Source organism: Nyctibius grandis, chromosome 25, assembly GCF_013368605.1.
Source record: "Nyctibius grandis isolate bNycGra1 chromosome 25, bNycGra1.pri, whole genome shotgun sequence".
NCBI lineage: Eukaryota > Metazoa > Chordata > Aves > Nyctibiiformes > Nyctibiidae > Nyctibius > Nyctibius grandis.
In genome coordinates, this window is record NC_090682.1 from 1,657,017 (window position 1) to 1,679,287 (window position 22,271).

The 22,271-nt window shown below is 42.4% G+C and overlaps 1 protein-coding gene across 1 annotated transcript; it reads right to left on the reverse strand.

Annotated features, from left to right (window-relative positions):
• Positions 1-807: 807 nt before the first annotated feature.
• Positions 808-1,923, reverse strand: KCNJ1 (potassium inwardly rectifying channel subfamily J member 1). Its single transcript, XM_068418373.1, has one exon. It carries the CDS (start codon positions 1,921-1,923, stop codon positions 808-810), a length of 1,116 nt encoding a protein of 371 aa, XP_068274474.1.
• Between the last annotated feature and the right edge of the window lie 20,348 nt (positions 1,924-22,271).

Sequence of the window (22,271 nt, forward strand, 5' to 3'; positions counted from 1 at the left end):
CAGCTCCTGGGGAAGTGGAGTATCTGAAGGGTGAGATGGGAATAAGCTGCAAAATTCTTCTTCTCCCATAGTGGGTCTCTGCTTCTCCTTGGTTTTTCACTTTTCATTTCCATTTGGCTGGTTTTCCCTGAAAGGAATCAAAGGCTTTCACAGGAAAGCAGTCATATTTTACAGAGTTCTAGATGCAGCAGGATGGCCCAAGCTTCATCTTTTCTAGCTTCCTAAGCATGTAGCATCCCCTAATGCTCCATTTCTGTACATATATCAGCCTCAACAGAAGGAATTGTTTCAAAATGTTCAAAAGTGCTCAAGTGTTCTGGAGCCGGAGAGTCTGCTTTCACAGAGGACTTTGGCAACCAGAAACATACCTTTTTTGGGGGGTTTTGGCTCCTAAGTCCCTTAGGTTTCTTTAGCTTTGCCTTTTGTTTCCTCTTTTCATGTTCTCATTCCAACAGCTGTGTATCTTTAACATGTCCTTAAATTTCTCTCCCATCTTTTCAGCCTTTTTAAGACTTGCATGCCTCTGGGAACTTAAGTGAGTTGGACATTCCAACATAGCAGCTTCATAAAATGTCCCATAGGTATAAAAATATAAATTCTATGAAATACATATGTAGTGTAGTTAAATAGCGTTCTGGAGATCACTGGTATTCTCTTCCTCTTTGATTTGAGGCTTTGAGAAGATAAATGCTGTTTTAGAGTAAAAACAAACCTGTGTTTCTTTTTTTTTTTTGTTTTACTAAGTTATTAATCCTCTCAAGATTGAATTCATTATGAAAAAAGGTACAGTCCCATGAAGATCTGGAACTACATTTGTGTGTCACTGGTTTCGCTAACTTCTGACAAGACAAACCCAGGATTGTCATAGCCTTTCTTCTCTTTGGCTTTAGCTTCTTTCTCATTGTAGAGACAGAGGGCACAGTGGGGAGTCTCCACAGCCACTGTCTTGCTGAAGTTCTGGAAGTCTACTCTGTATTTCCCTTCTTTGGTCTTAGACACGATGGGAGCAAAGCGATAACCCCAGAGCACCTCTTCTGGGATGTAGGATGTCCTCACTTGACAGGTAGCGCTAGTGGCTTCAACAGTGCCATCTAAAAACACCACCAGTTCAAAATCTTGCTGCAGAATGGTTTCTGCTGCTGTGTGGAAGAATGGACTGTTCTTATCTATGACATGATAAATAGTTAATGGGGAAATGAAGAAGAGATTCTCGTTGCCAGCATCAACTACAAATTCTATATTGACCTGGTCCAAAATGATTGTTTCTCCTTCTGGGGTGATGGTGGTCTTCAGAAGCTTTCCATAGATGTGACTCCCAATCAGCAGACTCTTCCTGAGGTTTGCCACCCGAATAAGGAGGCAGAGCTTCCCACCACGTTTGCTGATGACAGCATTCTTGCTGAAGGTGATGGTCTTAGCCCGGTTTTTGGACCTTGATATCTTGGCCAAGATGGCACCACACATAAAGGAATTGATGATTACCCCCAAGATAGATTGGAAGATGAGCAGGAAGATGGCAGTGGCACATTGTTCTGTGACACATCTGAAGCCATAACCGATGGTTACCTGGGTCTCCAAGGAGAACAGGAAAGCTGAAGTCAGGCCATTGATATTCTCAACACAGGGGGTGTGATTTATGGAAGGATTGAATTCTGGAAGATCTTTGTGTATGTATGCCACAGCGTACCAGAGGAGACCGAATAGAAACCAGCTGCCTAAGAATGCTGAAATGAAGATAGTCATTTTGTATCTCCATCTGAGATCCAGGATAGTTGTCCATATATCAATCAAAAAGACAAACCTTGACTGTTCTACATTGCCAAACTCTATGTTACACCTTCCATCTTTAGAGACAAGCCTCGCTCTTCGCCGGCTACGTTCTCTGATGTGGCTGGTAAAGCGTTTCCGGAGGTAGTTGAACATTCCCTCTGCTGATAGTGTTCTGGAGAGTAAGAAATAATAAACGTTATAGGTAATGCAGGTTTTGTTTATACCTGCAGGTGAGAAGTAAGTTCTGACAAAGTCTCAAGACACTTGTGTAGGAAAAAGTTCTGAAATTTGCATATTTTCCCTCAGCTGATGGGGAAAAGTTCCAGTAAGTATATGAGGAAACTAACAGTTTCTTGCCTAAGGAGCATTCCAGCAAAGAACAATCATTTTGGCTTGCTCAGTAAACTTTGAATCAGTCAACTGTTAATATTGTCCTCAGCTTAGTTGAATAAGTGGAGGCATAGAGAAGCAGGTGACTTCATCGTGGACGTATGTTGGGAAAACTGGTGGGGAGTGGCTGGGTTTTGAGGAGGTCTTTTTGCCTTTTAGGAGATGAAGTGGGGCCTGTCTGTGCAAATACGTGTGTGTACGTCAGCATTAGGAGACTCTGGATGTGATGTGGATAGCGAATTTAGGAAGAAATAAGAGTAGATGCAGAAGGCACAATTAAGCCAGATATGCCGTTATTTTCAGCATGGTTATAGATTGGGTTTGAAGGTGTGAATTTCAAACTCTGGAATCACAAAAAACATCTCCAATAGGACTTTTAGGTGAGAATAAAAGATTAAATTTCAGCAGCAGGAGAACTGGGTGTTTACTTACCACAAAGGTAAGGCTGAGACTAAAGGATCAGACTCAGAAATCCATTCTTAAAGGAAAGTATAGCTCTGCATCCCTGTTAATTTTGTCCTTTTTGATTGGCCATGTTAAAGAGAGACCCAGGGAATAAGAGTCACTGATGGAGAAAATGCTACAGATGTGTTCAGACTGGAATTTGGATCAACCTACACTTGGAAAATTCCCAGTCTTGGAGTTATTCAGACATGCAGGAGTGGGGAGAGGTTGATCTGCTGTAGAGTTAGAGATTGCCTGCTACGTTCATAGACAGATCTAGGGTTTGATTTTGACCCAAAACTTAGGAATGTTCTTAGAAAAAATTGATCTCAGAGTTTATCACCCTTCAAGCATAAAATGTGTTTCATTGCCAGAGAGGATGTGTTCGATTAGTGCACAGTCCTAACCCACCCTGAAAGCATACCCTTGTGTGCCTATTTGTTTAGCCCTTGATAAACAAAATTCTTCTCATGTGGCCAAAATGAACTGTGTACTGTAATCATATTTCTGCAGCATTACCCTTCCCAACAGAAGGTAACACTAAAACAACCCTTAAGAGTTACTTTTTTAGACGCAAGCCAAATATGCTACAGCACTTACCTGAAATCCTGCATCATAGCCTGGGTGAGACAGTGATTCCTTTTTGGCTAGGAGCAAAATGCTTAGGCTCAAATTGTTGTCAGACTGCTCAAATTTCACTTGATTTCAGGGTCTAATAATGTGCTTCAATATCTGTGGCAAGAGTTGTTTAGCTCCCTTAAGACTTAATTTCATGTATCCAAATTGGGGATAATCCATAGGCATCCAGTGGACTAGATGTACTGATGAGAGTTATTTAGTATGAAATTTGTGTCATAGAATGTCCTGAGTTGGAAGGGACCCACAAGGATCATCGAGTCCAACTCATTTAACTTCAGCCATTTCTGTTAGATCATTGCCTATGCAGTTGTACATCTGACCCCACATTGACAGTGAAGGAAGCGTAGGCACCCTCTGAGGGTCCCCTTGTCTTGTCACCACAATCCTTTTGTGAAGGAACGAACTGCTGTTTGGCAAAGCCTCCTTCCTTCACTCTGTACAAGTTAATTACATTTTGTAAAGCCAGAAGTAAATTCTATTATTTAATCTCCTTCTTTGTATCAACAGCCCTGAGAATGAATTTGTTTGTCTCATACAGTTGCCTTCTTTCTGCACTTAGACTGAAATCACCTTTCTCCTCTGCTCATTAAAATTAGAATGAAAAAAAATGAAGGTCACTCTTGTTGTAATGCAGCTTTTCGCTGTTTTAAACTTTTGCTGTTGAATTTATTGGTTGAGAATGTAGCTGACAAAGGTTAAACTTTAAGCACGTATCCGAGGAAGGGGGGGAACGAGGTCACTTCCTAAACAATCCTCGAGTTTTATTTTCCTGGCGCACTTTTAATATGTTCATGTTAATGCATAGTTTGAGCAAAAATAATATATTCCTGTGCAACACACCATTCCCAGAAGTTTTCCAGTATTTAACTCCTAACAGCCCTATTTATTGCACAAAAATGTGCAGCTTCAGCTGTCGTTGGCATTCATTTTGTCCTTTTCTGCAATGATGTGAATATTGACTGTCATCAGTGTGAGACACTGGGCTGTCACACCCTGTGCATCATAAGTTGTGCTCCTCATCCCCGACTTTATCGTTCTTTTTCTGCCTCTTTAAATCTCACATAGCCTCTTCAGAGGCTGTTTTACAAGCCCTGCTTAAGCTACCCCCAAATAGATCAAAGAGGCAGAAGAATTACACCCTTCTTCAGGCTGGATGACAAAGGAATTCTCCCTTTAACAAATCTTTCTTGCTCCCACACACAACTGAAGTGTTGATTTGCTTCAGCAGGAGAAAAATTCCCTCCTATATAAGCACATTGCAAGTATCTATATACTGTTGAGAGGAGATTATATAAAGCAAGTTATATAATACAGCATTTAAAGTCCTTTCGGTTTAAATCAAAGGTAACCCAGCTACATCTTAGCTAATATTTACCAGGATATGTTTGGTGTTGGGCCCAAATAAACACGGTATTGCTGTCTGTCTTGCATGTGAAATTCCGTGTTGCAGGAGTTAGCAAAGTTGCTGCTGTCCCCAGGCGTAATATGTTTATAGAAGGTGCTCTGCTTGTATTCTTAACCAAGGGGGCATTTGCCAATAAAACTACTCGATGAATAAAGATGACATGTCAAGGTTAGCTATGAAAACAAGGAGCTTCCACTTCCCTGTTCCAGTCTCATATTTCAGTGACCACTAGAGTAAGCAGAAAATTTCAGATTTCCATTCTTAAATTCCTGATCTTTCCTAACTAATCTACCAGTCCCTCCACCCAGAATATTTGATAAATGCCCAGAAAGTTAGTTGTTAACAGATACATTTCTACCTTTTCTTTTCGTTCCTGCAAGCAGGTAACAACAATCATTACAGTTCCTGATTGCTACATACCAGCTGGAGTTCCTCTGCTCACCCAGAAATGTAATTGAGTGGTTCTCTTTGCTCTCACTTGCTTTCAATTGTTTCGATTTGAAAAATTTTGAATGTGGGGGATAATGACCAGGCGCTTTAATTATTCTTTGGGTAACTCCTTTGTGCAATGCTGTGTGCAGAGCACATTAATCCAGGGAAATGGCTTTAATCTCAGCCACGTGCAGCGCTTGAGGAGATCAGCGAGTGAAGGAAGGGGAAGGTGTTTAACGTTTGATGGGGGCCTGACAAGAACAAAGTCCTGTCGCCTGCTGTTTCACTGAGGTTCTGATATCCGTGGCTTCACACTTATTTCTTCCCTCGCAGCAATGGATGTATGAGCAAAGGCAGCAGAACTGAATCATTAGGAGGAGACAGCATAAATGAAAACCAGCCCACTGAACCCACAGCTTTTGTTAGAAATACATCTTTGTTAGGGATTCAGATGAAGTTCTAAGCAGCTTAGGTAGAAGAAAGGGGGATGCAGAGTTAAAGGATTATTTCTTTCAGTCCTGTTCAGGTCTTTTCAAAACTCAGATCTTCTTTGTCCTTTCTGTGTTTTTGTTGAACTTTCTCTGAACAAAGTATGTGAAATATCCAATTCCTAATACCTTATAAAATAGTTTCTTATTAGAAAAGCAAATATAACACTTAGTCTCATGGTGTATTATCTGCTGGCTGCTTTGCTACCGAGACCTTTGGGGAGTATAGCTCATTTGGTCTTTGCTAGCTGCCCTGGGTAGAGCAGCAATGTTCCTGTTGTGAAGTGATGACAGTTGCAGCATCCCATCTCTCTGTCTTGCTGCTTATATCAAAATTATACCAGAATTAAGGAGTGTCAGAGAGCTGGCCCTCTATTGAATCAGTTGCAAGTACAGCAAGAATATAAGCTTGCCCAAAGCAGCCAGTTAGTTAGCCCTAGGGATATGGCTAAAAAGAATCTGATTTATACCATTCTCCATGTCCACTTCATCTTTCTGATGGACACGTTAGCAAAGGGACCAGTCCTGCTCGTACTGGGAGCTGACACAGGCAAGCTTTCTTCTTGGACCTGGCAATGTTGTTATTAAGCATTTGTTCCTGATAAGAGATCTGAACACAGTGACTATGCCTCCAGTGTTGACTGAAATGCCAGTTCCATGTGGGAAGTATGACACTTCAGTCTGGCTTAGCGTGCTGATCTGGGAATCTTGTCACAGCTCCAGCCCAAGTGAGTGCGTTTTGCCAACATAAAGTCCAACTGGAATTTCTAGTGGATACACCAAAGGATCTTATCCCCTGCCTTACCCTCTCTCCTGCTAAGTAGAATTACTGTAAGATGTCAGAGCTGCCCTCTTCCCTTGCAGTGATGGCTGTTGTTCAGCAGGAGAGGCAACGTGGTACCTGCCTGCGTGGGGGTTGTGCATTACTTCATAATATCCACTGTGAATATGAAAAGTCTTTACAGTAGATGTATTTCATCTCAGATTACTGTAAGCACACAGGTATGATCTAATCAGCTTTATGTGAGTACTTAATGAAGAAGTCCTCTTAAGTGCCTAACTTTCCTCTTTAGATAGGGGTGAGGGAGGTTTCATCCTTCTGTCTTTTAAACCGGGTGAACCAGGGTTGTCCCAGCCACCCCAACAGTGATATAACAAGGGCGTGTACTATCCCCCTCCTTGCTTCCCCTGTGTCCTGATTTTTAAGGGAAGGAAACATGTATGCTCTGACATATGGGATGTATGGACTCTACAAGAGCCCTTGGTTACTTAGGGGACTAAGACACTTGAGGAAAACTGCTGTAACACCTTGCCAGCCTATAGGAGGGGTTTTCCAACCCTCTGCCTTCAAAATGGATCTTCTCGTGATGCTTTGTGTATGTTTTATAGAGTTTTTACTACCTGATGTGACCTGCTGCTGGGCAACCCTAGTGTTACTTGAGTGTGCCTTGGAGTTGTACCTCCCATAAGGTTTCAGTGATAACAAACAGTAGGTAATTTGCATCCAGGAATGTTGCTCACACTATGCCATGTATACATGGTTTGAAAAGATAGGCTGCAGTTTCCCCTCACAAAGCTGACTTGAAGAAATAATTCATTCATGAGATCACAGGCAAATGAATAAGTGAAAGAACAGGCACTGCAGCAGTGGAGACTCAAGCAAATCATGTTTCCTGAAAGCAGAGGAGTGTTTGGGGTCCTCAAAGGTTAAAATACTTCAGGTGTATGAATAAAGGATTTACAGCAATAAAGCCATTACTGTCATTGTCAGCAATTAATAATAATGTGATTAATGCTGCACAAAAAATTAATCTAACTGCAGTTACTGGGGGAGAGAGAGTCTGAAGACTTCAACTGGCTGGAGAGCAAATGACATGTCTCGTACAAGCAAACACCGTTAAGGGTTTGGTAAGCTTGTGGAAGTAGCATTTCTTCCTGCCCTGTGTGCCACGGAGGCAAGAGGGCAGCCCTGGCCCACAGTCACCCCTTTCTGCTGCTTACCAGAAACACAGCACTTGAAAATGGCTCTGTCAAGGTAAAAACATTTGCCAGCCCTCTCCCCTGCAGGATCACTTCGTAGGGACTAAAGAAAACTTCATTATCGGATGTTTTTGCAGTGCCAGACTAATTCTGCGACTAGACTGTATCTCCCATAGCACCTTCTGCTGTGACAGAGAATCCCCATACAGCAGATGATCTGCTTCACCTTCAAAGTGCATCGTGAGATACACGCTCGTGCTGGGTACCTTCCCTGTGGAGAACAGAGAACTGGGAGCTAAGCTGTCTTCACTGTGCAGCAGGATTTCCCAACAGAACTATTTCTATTTTCAGACAATTAGGTTTCCACTGAAAATATTAAATTTTCAACAGGAAGTGGCTCTCTGGGAAAAATTATTTCTCAAGGAAATTACATCTATTGGGATTTTTATTTGGTGGAAAAAAAAAAGAATTCTCATTGCTGTGGACTTGTGTGTGATATGTTGTGGTTGCAAGAGGAAAAAAAGGAGGGATTTAACTGGCCAGCAGTGTTATGCTAGATTTGTTTTCTACTTTAAGAGAATTAATTTTGATTTACAGAGAAGTCTTGAAAATAAAATATTTTGCTTTTTGTGGAAACTTTCTAAAGCAGAAAGGCAGGTTTTGCCTAGTCACTTTTCTTCTTTGTTGTTAGAAAAAGGCATTACACTCTCAATGTGTGGAAAAGGCAGACTTTAAGTTCTCACCTGCACACCTGAGAGCAGAAGCTCTCTATAACCAAAGAACTAATTGCAGTAAGATGTGGGCTGGGGAGGCACCACTGCATAAACACCGACTGTAAAAGTCACAGGGAAAATGGACAGAGTCATGTGAGCCGAGTCGTGTTCTCTCATTTTGTTGTTCTTTGCTGAAGTATGTAAGGAGTTGAATCATTAACTCACAATTTGGTTGGCAATGTCAAGTCTCAGTCACCAGCGTGGCGCGGCAAAAGGGCTCTCTGCAGCAGCCCCAAAGGCCGAGAGGCAGCTGACTCGGGCATCAGCGACACAGCTAGAAGGCAAAACCCCCTGGGAACGCTCTGACAGTTCTGACCCTGCTTCAGCATCTAACCTCAAGGTATCTCAGTGCTCACCATTACCTTGTCGTATAAAAGCTTCCGTTCACCTACACTCTTTCTTTCCAAAGTGTTGGTAAATTTACACTGATAGTGGTTTCCTACCACGCCGAAAAGGAGCCAGCTCTGGGAAGATTGCTGGCAGAAAACATGTAGCACTGTTGCAACCTCTTTCAGTGCAGTTGGAAAAAGGTTCTGGCTTACTCAACGCACAAGAAAAGCATGAAGTTGCTGTCTGTGCTCTGCGCAGTGCTGAAGGAGCAAAGGCAAGAAAGCGAATGCTGCTGTGATATAAATCTTCTCACAGTAGTTCACAGGGAATAGCATATTCCAGCTCCAGAGGAGAGATGCAGTAAATACTCAGAACAGACTACAACAGCCTTGCTAGCCCTGCTGTGTGCTCATACACTGCATCTTCAGTCAGCCTGAGAGACAGGATTCGATGTGTATTTGTCAGGTCTGTGATACTCCCTCTGTGTGAACCTGAGGAAGATGAGGGAAAGGCAAATGACCACCTAACCTGGATGGTGCTGCAGTGGGAAGAGTTCCTTAAAATTCTGCTACTTTATCATATAGACTGTACATAGCTTGCTGGTGCTCCAACCAGATGTTTCTAACTCATGGTCTGAATTGCACACTGCTCTGCTGCAATCTTTCACCTGCTTATAGCACCAGGGTAAACAGTGTCAGGGGTGGTTATCCTAGTCAGCACCTTGGGAATAGTTTCATGCAGTGTCAAGAGCACTGTCCTATAGCAGTCCTTACCTTCAGCTAGGCTGTAATTTCAATATCCCAGTCTTTTGTGGTTATCAAGGTGACTTTGATTTCTAAACTGGCAAAAACACCGGGCTGTGCTGGTTTGTTGCCAATAAGCCAGCCATAGCAGCGTGGATAGGACTGTCACGTTGGTCTTGGTAAGCCAGATTCAAATCCCTGCTTTGCCAGATTCCCATTGGGAACCCCAGTCCCGAGTGTTTCTGAGATAGCAGGATTGTGAGAGAAAAGTATTGGAGGTGTAGCAGATGACATGACAGATGGTAGCTGCGTTCTGCAGCAGTACCCTGCAGCTCCATCTGAAATGGTTAAGGATGTGAAGAGGAGAAAGTGGGATGCATTGGTCTGGAAACAGGCAGTTGTTGAGCTGTAGCCCTGACTCTGTGCTCTCAGACTGTTTCCATTTTTCTAACTCATGTTCCCTGTCTGCAAAGGAAATAAGAATAATTCCACTACTTTACATGCAACTGTGAGGCTATTTTAATGTTGACAATTGTTTTTCATGATGTAGGGTATATTTTATTACAAAGCAACTTTTGGACTGGACTGCTCTGCCCTGTTAGGGTAGCATGTTGCTTCAGTAGTAACTGAAATGATCCCTGAACACAGCTGTCACTTATAAGGTATTTTGAGATCTTTCAGGAGCAATGGTGTGCTATAAATACAAATTATTGCTATTTTTTTCCATAGAGAAGGCAGTTCTTTCATACTTTATTGCTTTCTAAGATGAAGAACAAAGTGAGGAAGGCTTTCTCTCAAGATGAAAGTGTGTGTACGTGTAGCTCTCTCCTTGGATAGCTCATATCACTGAACTGTGAGTAAAGTAGTTTTTCTGTCTTTGCATGTCTCAGTTGCCAGCAATTAAAGGCATGCTACGTTGCAGATTAAGTTCTGTACTGCTTATTACTTAGCCCTTCTCATCCCCCTTACTTTAATAACTAGTACTCATAAGGTAATCCCACACAGGTAGTTCAGAGAGGTCTTTTCTACTATTAGTTCTTTTGCTACTTTTCTGTTCACTGGTTCTCTGCTAGTTGCTTTGATTTGTCATTGTTTTGCAATCAAGTTTTCCTTGTTTCTTGTATTTCTGTGCTGAGGATTGTAGCTTCTCTTAGGAATATTAACAGCATATTTCCTTCATGAGTATGTGTTAGGTTCCTCTGACTGTGTTCTGTCTGTCAGAAGTTTTCCAGCAGGTGTGTTGAAAGGAATATCATTCCAGACTTGCTCCCCATTAATAGGCATTTTGGACTTATTTTTTTGAACTTGCTTGTTTAATCAGTTGAGGTTCAACAATAAGAGCATCAGACACCAGTAGTCTGGAAGATTTCTGCTCATCATACAGTGCTCCGATCACAAGTGCAGGCAGCACTGCAAGCTTTGACTGACAGATTTTGTCCTGCCTCTGGTTCCTGAAGCCTGATTTCTGTGGTGTCCCAAGCTGTCTCGATACATCTTGTCCCATTACAGTCTCATCTCAATAGTTTCCTTCCCTCAGCTCCTTCTGCCTGCTGCATCGTGACGTCGGTAACAGCCATTATTCCAGTGCCTTCTATAGGGATGTGTAGCATAGCCTGCAGCCCCTGCCATGGCTTTTAAAGTCCATTTGTGGTCCCAAGACATGGGTTGTGAAAAAGCCTGACTTCAGAGATTTCCAGCTAAAGTCAGAGGTGTTAAAGGCATTTGGTGTTCTTTCATACAAGGTCTGATGAAGCAAATTTTGTCCCTCTGAATTAAATTGGTTAAAATGTTCCTGTGATTTATTACAATTGAAAGCCATGAAAGCCAAACAAATTTCAGGAGCAAATCTTGAGGATCAAATCTCAGTAGGAAGCTATTTGCCTAATGTCCTACATTTTTTTCCCCATCTCCTGCAGGAAGCAAATAGCTTTTAGTTACACGAGTACCCGATTATTCCCTGAAATACTGAAACTCAAAATTGCCTCTTTTAAGACTAATTTCTGCTTTCTGGGGCATGCACGGTGCCCTTTGAAGGTATTGAGGAACACAAGCTGCAAATCTAAAGACAGGAACAGAGTCTGCTTTCCCTGGAGTATGCAGTATTTCACCAGCAGAGCTTTTTCTATCCCAATCCTTCAGTTACTTTTGTGTTCCTAATTATTTATATAAGTGTAATTGACTTGCAAGACATTCTTGGCTTTCAGTATGCAGTGAGTGAATTATTGACCCATCTCATGGGTCATTGATGTGAAGAGACGTATGAATAAGCTGGGTGCAAAATAGCTACTTTGCATTCTTAATAGCAAATGTAAGCCATTAATAACTTCGCTGCTGGATGCACTCAGAGCCTCCACAATTTTAGTTTGACATGCATATGGCTAAGTTCATCCTCAGTGTAATTTGAAATTCATTGGGCATGGACTTCATCTCCTTATGCTACTTTAAAATCTCTCCCGTGTTGAGATGTGATATGCTAATTCCAGAGTTCATGGCTGACTTGAGATGTTACATTTGAAAAATCAAATCCAATTAAATCAACTTATTACCAAGGTCAGAGACCAGTATTCAGCACATTCTGTTCCTCGCTATTTCGCAGCGAAGAGTAAACTTAGCATATTGTTTCTCAACTCATAAACAACTAATCTGCCCTAATAAGAAGGCTTCTGGCTGCAGGACTGAGGAAGCATAGTCAAGTGATAAAGCATTCTGTGGAGAGTCCAAATATCTGTGCTCAGTTCCTGGCTTTTCACATTTTTTTTGTGTGCTATGGGACAAGTGTTCTCCCCTTTGTGTCTGTTTCCCCATCTACTCATAAGATGGGAGTGAAACTAGAGTGTTGTGTGGATAAATTCAATGACTGCAAAAAGCTTTGCGACCTCTTGGATGTATTGCTGTGGACTGGCAACACACCATCATCTTGCTGCAGTCAGAATTTTAATAGAGCTCAGATTTTAGGAGAATATAAATGAGAGATGCCCAATTGCTATCTTGGCAGAAACTTGTTTACTATCTAAGAAGATGAAAAGCTGTGTTCATAATATCTTAATTTTCTCAGCAAGGAGTGAAACAGAGGGGAATATACTATGGCTTTTGGAGATGGACAAATATTAAGCTGATTTGCAGATCATTTTGCAAATGAAAGTCTTAAGTTTAGATTTGTTATGAGTTCTCACACTGTGCAAGTCGTTGTATTTAAATTACACTATCACCAAGTGCCCAGTGGCTCTTTCTGCCTCTTGTTATTCAGCATCTAATGCATTTCCTGCAGGAGGTCCTTATGTTCCAAAGAAAACCAGACAGAAAAGTGGGAAGAATGTTGAATTCCTAGAAACCCTTCACAAATACCCTACTGTCTCATTTCCAGTGGAAAATATAGTTTAACCTGCACAGGCGTCTTACATCTTTCCTCTTCATTTAGGAGCTTAAGTCTTGTTGGAGTTTTCTGTGGTGTCTGTTCATTCCACCAACCTGAGGGAACTCACTGAAGTGCCCACTTTAGTAGCTCAGGTGCCTCAGAGTTCCTCTCAGTCGTCAGAAACTGGCATCTCAAGGTGAATTGCTTCCATCTGATTCCTCCTCTCAAACTTACTTGTATCTTCAGCTACACAAGCAGCACTAGGTGCCAAGGCTCCTATTTTGAGTTAAGTTTCTGCTTAAGTGCCTCATTTGAACATGGGACTAAATTACTTCCAAAAGTGAAGCTCTTACCTCAGATATTAACGAGCTTTTAAAAATCTTGTATCGGTTGCTCTAGTTCATGAAGAATTCAATTAGGTAGCAGAGCTATGTCATTTGGCATCTCCAGAGTCCTAGGAAAGTGGTGTAAACCCTGTGAAGCATTTACTCTCACCTCACTTTACCCCTCAAAATGCTAGAAAAGCCCAGGCAGCTAATTTAAGAGAGAGACTAGAGTTAGAGTGAATATGAGGACTGGAGGAGCTGTTCTTCATGGCATCTCATCTCACCTGCCCACCACCAGGTTGTGTGAGCAACCTGGGTGACAAGATTAGACATAACCTCCAAATTTGAGATGAATAAAGTGAGATTAACTTCCTTGGTTTATCTCTGGATATTAGCAAACATTCACATCCAGGGTGGCCATTCAGATTGCAGTAGCTGTATCCTATGATGCAAGTGTCACTTCTATAACTGCTTGTTTTTCTCTTTGGGACAGAAATTCCTAGGGCTTGTTACCTGTTTCGTGGTTACTCTGTGTACATTTCTCCCCATAGCACATAAGGTAGTTGAGAGAGTTTATTAAAGTATGAGCCAACTAAATTATTTTGCATTTATCATGGAATACTGCAGAGAAAGTATGCTCACACGTCAAAACCCTGCGTTGTGGAATGAAGAAAGGAATAAAACCATCTTACCTCTGTGAGCGCTCAGTACGGGGTGTGCAAACTCATCAGCCACTCACAGCCTGAATGTGCTCCAAGTCACCTGTTCTGTAGAAAAGACTTGTGAAGATATTCAGGGTGGGCTAGCAAAAAACTCTGAATCTTAACTATAAAGCTCCTTTTCTCTGAGCTACAGTCCTGTTTCGCAGACAAGAAACAGAGCCTCAGGGTGTACAGTGCTAGTACGTCTTCTGGTGGATTGTGCTGCTGAGGGAATAGACAACAGGCACTTCTGTAGCAACTTGGCTTGGAAGGTAAACCTACATTCCTGTGTCAGACTCCCCTCATTCCCACTGTAGTCCAGAGACTTAAGGATGCACCTTAGTTACTGAGTGTCACAGTGAGCTGCTGATAACAGCTGAAACACAAGAGTAGCTTTCAGGTGCAGGATGTTCTGAACTCCGTGGCTGGAAAGTGCTTGCACTGTGACCACCCCCCTTCAAGAACCACCCAGTTACCCCAGAATATCCCTGCTTACCAGCTACAGGGATGTGTCCACAGAACTTCTGCCAAGAAATGTGAATTCCCAGAGCTGCTCTCTGTTACATTTCTCCTCAAACAGTCAAGGACAAACACCAGATCTGGATGGAGCTGGAAACCAGCAAGAAATTCAGTGAAAGGAAATGAGGCATGAGAGCCCCTTTCCACCACCTGTCTCGCCACCTCCCAACCCCCTGTCTCCTTCCCACCCAAATACAAATCCACAATTAAGACTTAGTGCCGTTTGTCCTCATCCTTCCCCACTCCACACATTGCTCCTGCTAACCAGGGCTGTGTTTCCAAGTCCTCGCACTCTTCCTCCCAACTGCTTGCTGCCTGCTTCTCAACCTGAGCACCCAGCCCAAGGTATTAGCTGAATGGATCAGTCCATGGGCAATGTTGTATCTGCATTAAAACTGAGCTGGTCAGTCACTGTAGTACATATTAACACTTAGCTGATGACCAAAACACTTTTATGCTACACCTTACTGGGCTTTTTTAACAGAATTTAAGAAAACAGTGGCAGTTATTAGATAAGCACCTCTACAAAAAGGCTGTGGTATGGGAAATAGAGGCAATCAGAAGGGGCACCTGTTACTTCCCGATCATTCAAACCATTACTTTGTTATTTTTGTCGTTTGATTCTATAATGGAGATTTTCCCCCTCTTGTGCACTGAAGTTGCATCATGCAGAAAATTGGTTTGTTTAACTATGAACTCTTACGGTGTCTTTCATCAAATGTTCTCAGAGAATGTTACTAATAATTCATTAAAGGGGCACTGTCAGCTGGAACACTTTTAATTACCATTTTCTGACAAGTCAACCCTTAAGTGGTATTCCCTGATTTTTAAATTTATTACTAACACGTATGCAGATTTTTCTTTTTCCCTGCTGATGTTTATATGAGCTGAGCAAAGTAATTGACTGTGAGCTTAAGGAAGTGAGCCATGCACTACACGTTGTCATGCCCAAAAAGGAAGATAATTTAGGGGTGGTTACTTTTTTTAAGAGTAGCTTTGAGAGACTTGTTACTGTAGCCTCTGAGCATCTCGGTGCAGCTGAATGTACGGAGCTTCTGCTCTGTGCACCTTACAGCAGCGAAACTGAAACACATTGAACTTAAGGTATAGCTCTGAAAATTGTTAGCTGCTACTTGTTAACTGAGCAGGTAGAGATGCTTAACCTGTAAGTAACTATGAGGTGAAGACAGGTTGTCTGCTACTAATACAGGGTTAGAACAACAGTACTGGCAGTTACCCCACAACAGCTAATATGCTGTGAACTTGTATCAGCTTATCCCACCCTATTTGTTTACACAGCCACACTTCAAGGCCCTTCCAGCCCCATGTCACTGCCAGAAATACCCCTCAGCATTCCCAGAGAAGGGCGATGCCTGAACTGCCATCTTCTGCCTTCTGTATCTGACTACTGCAAATGCAGAGATTTTCTTTGACAATGTTTTCTTAAGCCTCAGTAGCCTGGTTTAGGGGAGCAGAAACTGAAGTAGAGAATTATCAAGAGGGTTGCCCAAGGAAAAGTAAGCCAGTGAGGAAGCAGACTAGAATCCAAACATTTTGTTCCACAAAAAAAGGACTCTCCGGTTCCCTTGCTGTAGTTATTAAGCGACAATTTTGTGCAAGGAAACAGAAGGGACAGTCTATCTGGAAATACCGTGGATTTTCCCATCAGCTATCAAGAGAACAGTATGGACCGAGCCTCTTACCTTGTGTCTTAAGCAGTAAAGGTGACTGCAGAAGGGAGGTGGGAGGAAAAAACTGCCCGGCTTTGTGTCCCCTAGACCATGCAATTTCCACAGTGCTGTGGTACTGCTTCTGTATCAAAAGAAGAGAGCCCAAGGCCCTCTTTGGCTTTTATGTGTGGCCGTGTCAGCTCAGACTGGTTGCCAGCTCATCTATATGCAATGGCTCATTAACATTGTGGCTCAGTTTATATATTGTAAGTGAAAGGCAGAGGAATGGCTGCTGGATGGTTAAAAAATACAGCAGAAGTGTTGAGCTGCCAAATTTAGGGAAAGTAGTGCAATATTACCTGAAGAAGCTGATGTTACTCTTACTTGTCACCAACATCTGAGTCTCTTGTCCCATCCCACCAGTACAAGCCCCACAGAAGTGTCTTGACTGCTTGTGAGGATCAGGCCTTTTCTTTGCACGGGCAGCGTGGTTTTGGAAAGAACCAGATGCCTCTTGGTACCTCCCTTATTCTGCAGAACTCTCTGCGATTTGATTTATTTGGTCTGTACTATATTGCCCAAATTCCTGCTTAGACTTTCCTAGATTTGAGCTGAAACCCTGTGTCCATCTGATACTCTCTCTGCATGACAGAAATGTGCATCTCTTGTATTTCTCAGTCCTTTGGTAGAGTGCCTTTGCATCCTGTTGATGAGGGTATGAGTGATGGAAGCCTGGATTCATCCCACTTACCTATAGACAAATAAAAATTAATGTCTAATCAAGCTAATTCTTCTGGTTTCCTGTTGAGTCTGGAAGGCATTTCTTCTTGCTTTAAGATAGGATGTGTTGCCTTGTAGAAGTGCCCATCCTTCTTCATCAGCAGATGGCTGGAGTAGTTTATATCCCTATCTTTTGGGGTCCTACTGTAAATAAATGAGTTCTATCCTCCATCCCAGTTAAAATCCCCAGTCTGGAAGCTGATCTTGCCTTGGTTATACAGCAATAAGAACCCAGTGCTTCTAGCTGCCTACCAGGAATGGGTGGAAGACATCCTGCAGACAGGCTCCTCTGAGTCTTGGAGGACGTTGGGAACAGGATTTGTGTGTTACAGTTATTTAACGCTTGGGCTGAGCCAGATCTGTTCGCACAGTTGAAACCAACGGGAGGTTTGTGACTCAGTGACGCAAGCGTTTGCCCCAGAGTGTCCTGAAGACAAAAGGCACTGCTATAAGGAATTAAGCTCTGTTATTAGCCATCCCATTGTTTTAATAGCTGTGTCATTAACAATAAATTTGGCAATACTCAAGCAGCACTTTTCATCACCAAAGCATGTTAATCCATCTGTTACACCTCAACATCCCTGGGAGGCAGGTATGTGATACCAACACATCTAGGCTTTTATAGCACCAGGAACTGATGATGGAATTACTCCAGATACTTTTACCAGGAGCTAATTGATGTGGTACACTCTGAAATAATCTGGTTATTTTTATACTAGCCTAGTACATGCAGGAATCCTGTCCTTTTCACCTATGATGGCACAAATTAACTTTCTTGCATCACACAACATACTGTAGATTGTTTCATATAATTTTTCAAAGCACCAAGCTAGTTCTCCTGCAATGAAACTCAATGGGATTTTTTCCCACTAGCTTCAAAGAGCATAGCTGAGCCCTTAAAGGGATTTACTTCTGTTAAATATTATCCTCAAAACTGAGAAATTAAAAGCAAATGAGCTTTCTTCCTTTTTTCCTCTAAGACATGTCAGAAGAATATTATAAAAAAGAATAGCTTTCCACAGCTTTCAGAAACTCCCCAAGTGAATTTCAATTGCAGGTTTTTAGGAAAGAGTGTAATTATCAACTTTATTCAGTCTGAAGCCAGAAAATTCTTTCTATATTTGGCATGAAAAAAGCAGAGCAGGAGGAGGGGAGCAAATGACCTAGATTTGCACAAGTGACAAATGACTCCTAGGTGCTCTGTCTGAGACCCCTTAAATGGCAGAGATTCCCGCAAAGTACGCTGCAAAATGACTTATCTTCATTGTCTTTCGTGTTGGATGTTCAAAATCACCCAAGACACTCCTGGAAATCTAGCCCTATTGTGTTTGTTAAACTGATTATTTTATTCACCTAGGGTAATATTGTAAAAAAGTATGCACAACCAATTAAATCCTGATTTCAGAAGTGACCTCGGTATGCCAGCACCTCTCCTAATTCACAACGCTCTCCCCTTTTCTGACCTTGCTTCGTTGTTTTCCTGGAAATGTGTGCTTTGAGAGCATCTCCCATAAAGAAATGGGGAAATAACATTTTCAGAAAGTCCCATGGTAGATTTGCAATTTTTTCTTGTTTTTCAGTGTGGTTTTTTTCCACAATAAAGTCAACATTTCTTTAAAAAGCAAGTCCTCTATGAAAAGCCTCTTTGCCTAATAGTAGTTTTTCTGTATAAATGTTGATAAATCTCCGTTTTCTCAAAGGAAAAGAGATTTAATGCCCTTATCTTTTGGAAGGTTTATTTATAGAAGAGGTTGTCTCCCTAAGATGTAATCAAAGATACATATTTGAAGTATAGTAGGCAAGTCAGTACTGCAGGCAGTTGTTTATTCATTAACCTCAGTCTAGCTCGGCTGGCAGCCTCCCAGTACTTATTTACTTTGTGCTTACCGTGGGGAGGGATTTGAAATCCATTGCAATTTTATTCTGAGTCCCAGGAGACGTGATTCTGTCCTTCCAGTTACGTCTCATTCTCTGAATAAAATGCTGAGCATGTTCTAGATAGTGCTGTAGCGATGTGTGGAGCAGTAACTGGAGACTGAATATTCAGGCTGATGTATGTACGGTTGTGATTAATTTCCAAAACTTTCTTTTCTGTCAACGAGCACCATCATAACTGAGAGAGAAATATGAGAACTGGTTTTTTGCCCTTCTTAGCAGGGAGTGTCACTGACACTCTTAAATAAATAGCCATGCATGCCAGCACGCAGATAAGCTCGAAGCGTAAATCTCTAGGACAGCAAGTGTCTGAAATGGAAGAACAGTGTAACAGATGAAGTTGATTATATCCCTCATCCCTTCCGGCACCTTCAAGCATTGCTACTAATGAAAGTGAAAGGTTCCTAATCACTTCAGCCTTCCTTACTCTTAGACAGCAGGTAGTTGAAGCCCTTGGCCTCCTCTGCTAACTGTAATGACAAAATTTAAATGCATAGGCTATTTAAACTCGGGAACAAAGCTGGCTGTAGTGCTGGCTTGGCAATGCATGTGGAAATACAGAAAGGCAGAGACCTGTGTTATTTAACTCCTTGAAGTCATAGTAGTTGAACAGCAACAGAGGCCTCGTATTATCTGCCCTCTTCTTTACAGAGCAGGTGGGCTTGGGAGAGGGGAAAACAGTACTTGTGACTTCATAGCATGAGAGAGAACTTGGCTGCCCACTGAGGAGTAGTTTTGTGTCTTTTAGATGCGTTCACACGCTTTTCAGAAAGCCCAGAGAATTGGTGACAAGAACTTAGCGTTGTCTTTAAGTTGTTATGCTAGAACAGCGTAGGTGCAAGAAAGATTTCCTGAAACTGTGGCCTAGAATCCCCCCCAGTCCCCTGGCAAGCCCAGAACACCTCTGTGGATAATGCCACGTGGCGAAAGTGGGGTTTATGCAACTCTGTTGATGGAGGAGATTATGCCAACTTCTCACTGGAAGGAGTAAAGCTCATTACTTGTATTTAGTTGTAATTCAGCTGCTTGGCAGACGAGGTTAGTGCCAGGGAAGTCCTTACTTCCCCTGAAAATGTAGGGCATGGGTGGACTGCAACAAAGGCACTTGTTTCCTTCCTGGTTGTAGTAAGCTGGGTGTTTAGCACAAGGCTGTTTAGCTGCCAGCACGGTACAGGGCATGGAGCAGGGCAGCAGGATCAGTGAGTAACAGCACCTCTGAGTAGTCCTTAGCTGGGTAGAGGGTGTGTAATTGCCTGTGCAGAATGCAGCGAGGAATGTTAAGTCATGAGTCACTTCCCTTTTTCTAGTCACTGAATCCTCCTTTTAAAAAGTTAAGCTAAGCACACGGAGGAAAACTTAGACTTGTCTTGATAAAAAGCACCATATTCTTACATCAGCAGCTGTGTCCTTGTCACCTTGCCCCTTCTCTTCAGCACTCCTAAGCAAAGCAATCTGCGATGAAAATACGAGTGTGTGATGCTACAAACCTAGTGATGGCTCTGAACAATGAGAGAATAAGAAGCACAGATGTCTCGGGTACTGTGCTCTAACAAGGGGTTTTTGAGCTGCAGTTGATCAAATGATATGAAGCTTTAAAATGGGATCACATTTCGTTTCATCCTCTCTGTGTTTACTCTCTCATTGTTTTCCAAATAAACATGCTTCTGTAAGGTCTAGGAAGGTGTTTGTGGAAGTTATAGTTGTTCTCAAGGGCATGAGATGTTTCTAAAATGCTCGTCTCAAGGGGTTGTCCCTACAGCAACCTTTGAGAGCCCCTGAGGCTATCAAGTCCAGGTTGGCTGGGAGCACAGATGTGTCTAGCCCAAGGCTTTCTCTGGAGCATGTGATAGCCTGCTTGCTTGAGCAAACCTGATGGCTTGACAAGGAGCAGGGTGGCACACGCTGCAGAGCCAGGCATGCCTGTGTGGGGACTGTCTCCTCTCTGCCAGAAAGCAGCTGTATGAACAGGAGTTAGCAGATTAGGGTATATTGTACTTACTTGCAGTTGCCTTTCTGGGGCTGTGTTAAATATCACCAGCAAAATTCAGCTTCTGGAGAATAAAATATGAACTCTAGTTCTGGAGAACAGAGAACAAGGTTCTGGAGAACAAAATATGAACTTTAGGTAAGTCTGTGCTTCAGTTTTTCCACACTTTTCACTTTGGAGATGAAGAAAGGAGGAGTGCTATGTAGACACAACACTGCATTATTCTTTGTACAACAGTAGCCATCCCCTGTACTGCCATTCTTTAAGGTCCCTTGCCAGTCCAATGAGTTGATCTTGCTGTGCCTCAGAAGCTCCCAAATTTCACCATGCCTCTGGTGTCCTCTGAGGCATGACCCTACTTTTTAGGTCAACTGACAATTGACCATTTTTAGCCTTCTCTTTCTTCCAGCTTTAGGAATTAACTCCATCTGTTGCCTGTTTACCTGACAGCCCTCAGCTGCACTTTATAGACTACTAGACTCAGGTTTTGTTTGTTTGATTATTATTGCTGTTTTTATTTTGGACAATGTCCCAGTTGCCTAGCAATGTTGGTAGGTGCTTTGAAAAGAAATAGTCAAGCATAAGCTTTCTGCAAGGTAGAACATTATATTCTGCTTCACATTGAGTCTTTTTATCTGCAAGTCTCCGTGGACTCTATCAGCATTAATAAATGAAATTCACCCTCTCTTTCGGACTGCAGGGGAGGGAGAGAGATACAAGAAGCAGTCGTCATCCTATCTTTCACAGATAACCAAGGCAGACAAAGGCAAAGCAAGGTAGAAAGCCTGGTTTGATATCCTGACCCACTGAAGTCAGGCATTGATCTCTCATGGGAGTCACGAAGAAAGCCGAGAGCATATAGCCTGAAAGAATTAGAGCTCTGTTGAGTTCCCTGTGCAGCTAATGGGTTGGAGGGAGCCCACAGTGTTAGAGTAGGAAGTGAGCAAGTTTTGTGGAGTGGTTGTTTGTTTAGTTATTTCCCAAGAGTAGGAATATGGTCCCAGAGGCACCATGGACATAGGACAGGGTAGTGAAGAAATCAGCACATCCTCTTGACATGCATTATGCTCTTTGTTCTGTTCTTTCACTGGGAAAAGGGCTACCATGGGTTGTTGTCTGAGTTTAGTTCACAGTCCTGTGGAGCCTGGCCCTGTGAGATTTAGGCAGTGCCTGTATATGGAAAGCTGGATCTAGGAGCCACGTTTGTACTTCTGAGCAGCTGCAAGCATGACTGAAGAGTATGTGTGCCATGTAGGCAATGCCAATGGGAACTACAGCCCCTGTGGTTCCTGCCCTCCCTCTGGTAAACCCACAGCTGACCCTTTACCACCAGTAATAACAGAGCTGGGTGGTAACTTTGTCCTTGTTTCTAAGGGCAGCAGAGTGAGCTGACACTCATGTCGTACCCATAAAATCTGCCATTGATTTTGTGTGTGGTTGTTGTTATCAAAAGAAGAAAACTTGAAGCATCCTGATCTTTTTGCCCTGCAAAAGAGCTGCGGGTACTTTGGCTATGTGTTCTCTTTACAGACATACGTTTACTAGACCACCACACAGAAATCCTGGGCCTTGCTTTTGAAGGTCAAGGTGTTAGAAATAGCCAT

What these genes read in the sequence shown, in the direction of transcription:
- KCNJ1 (XM_068418373.1), bottom strand. Translation starts at nt 1,923, where the DNA reads ATGTTCAACTACCTCCGGAAACGCTTTACCAGCCACATCAGAGAACGT.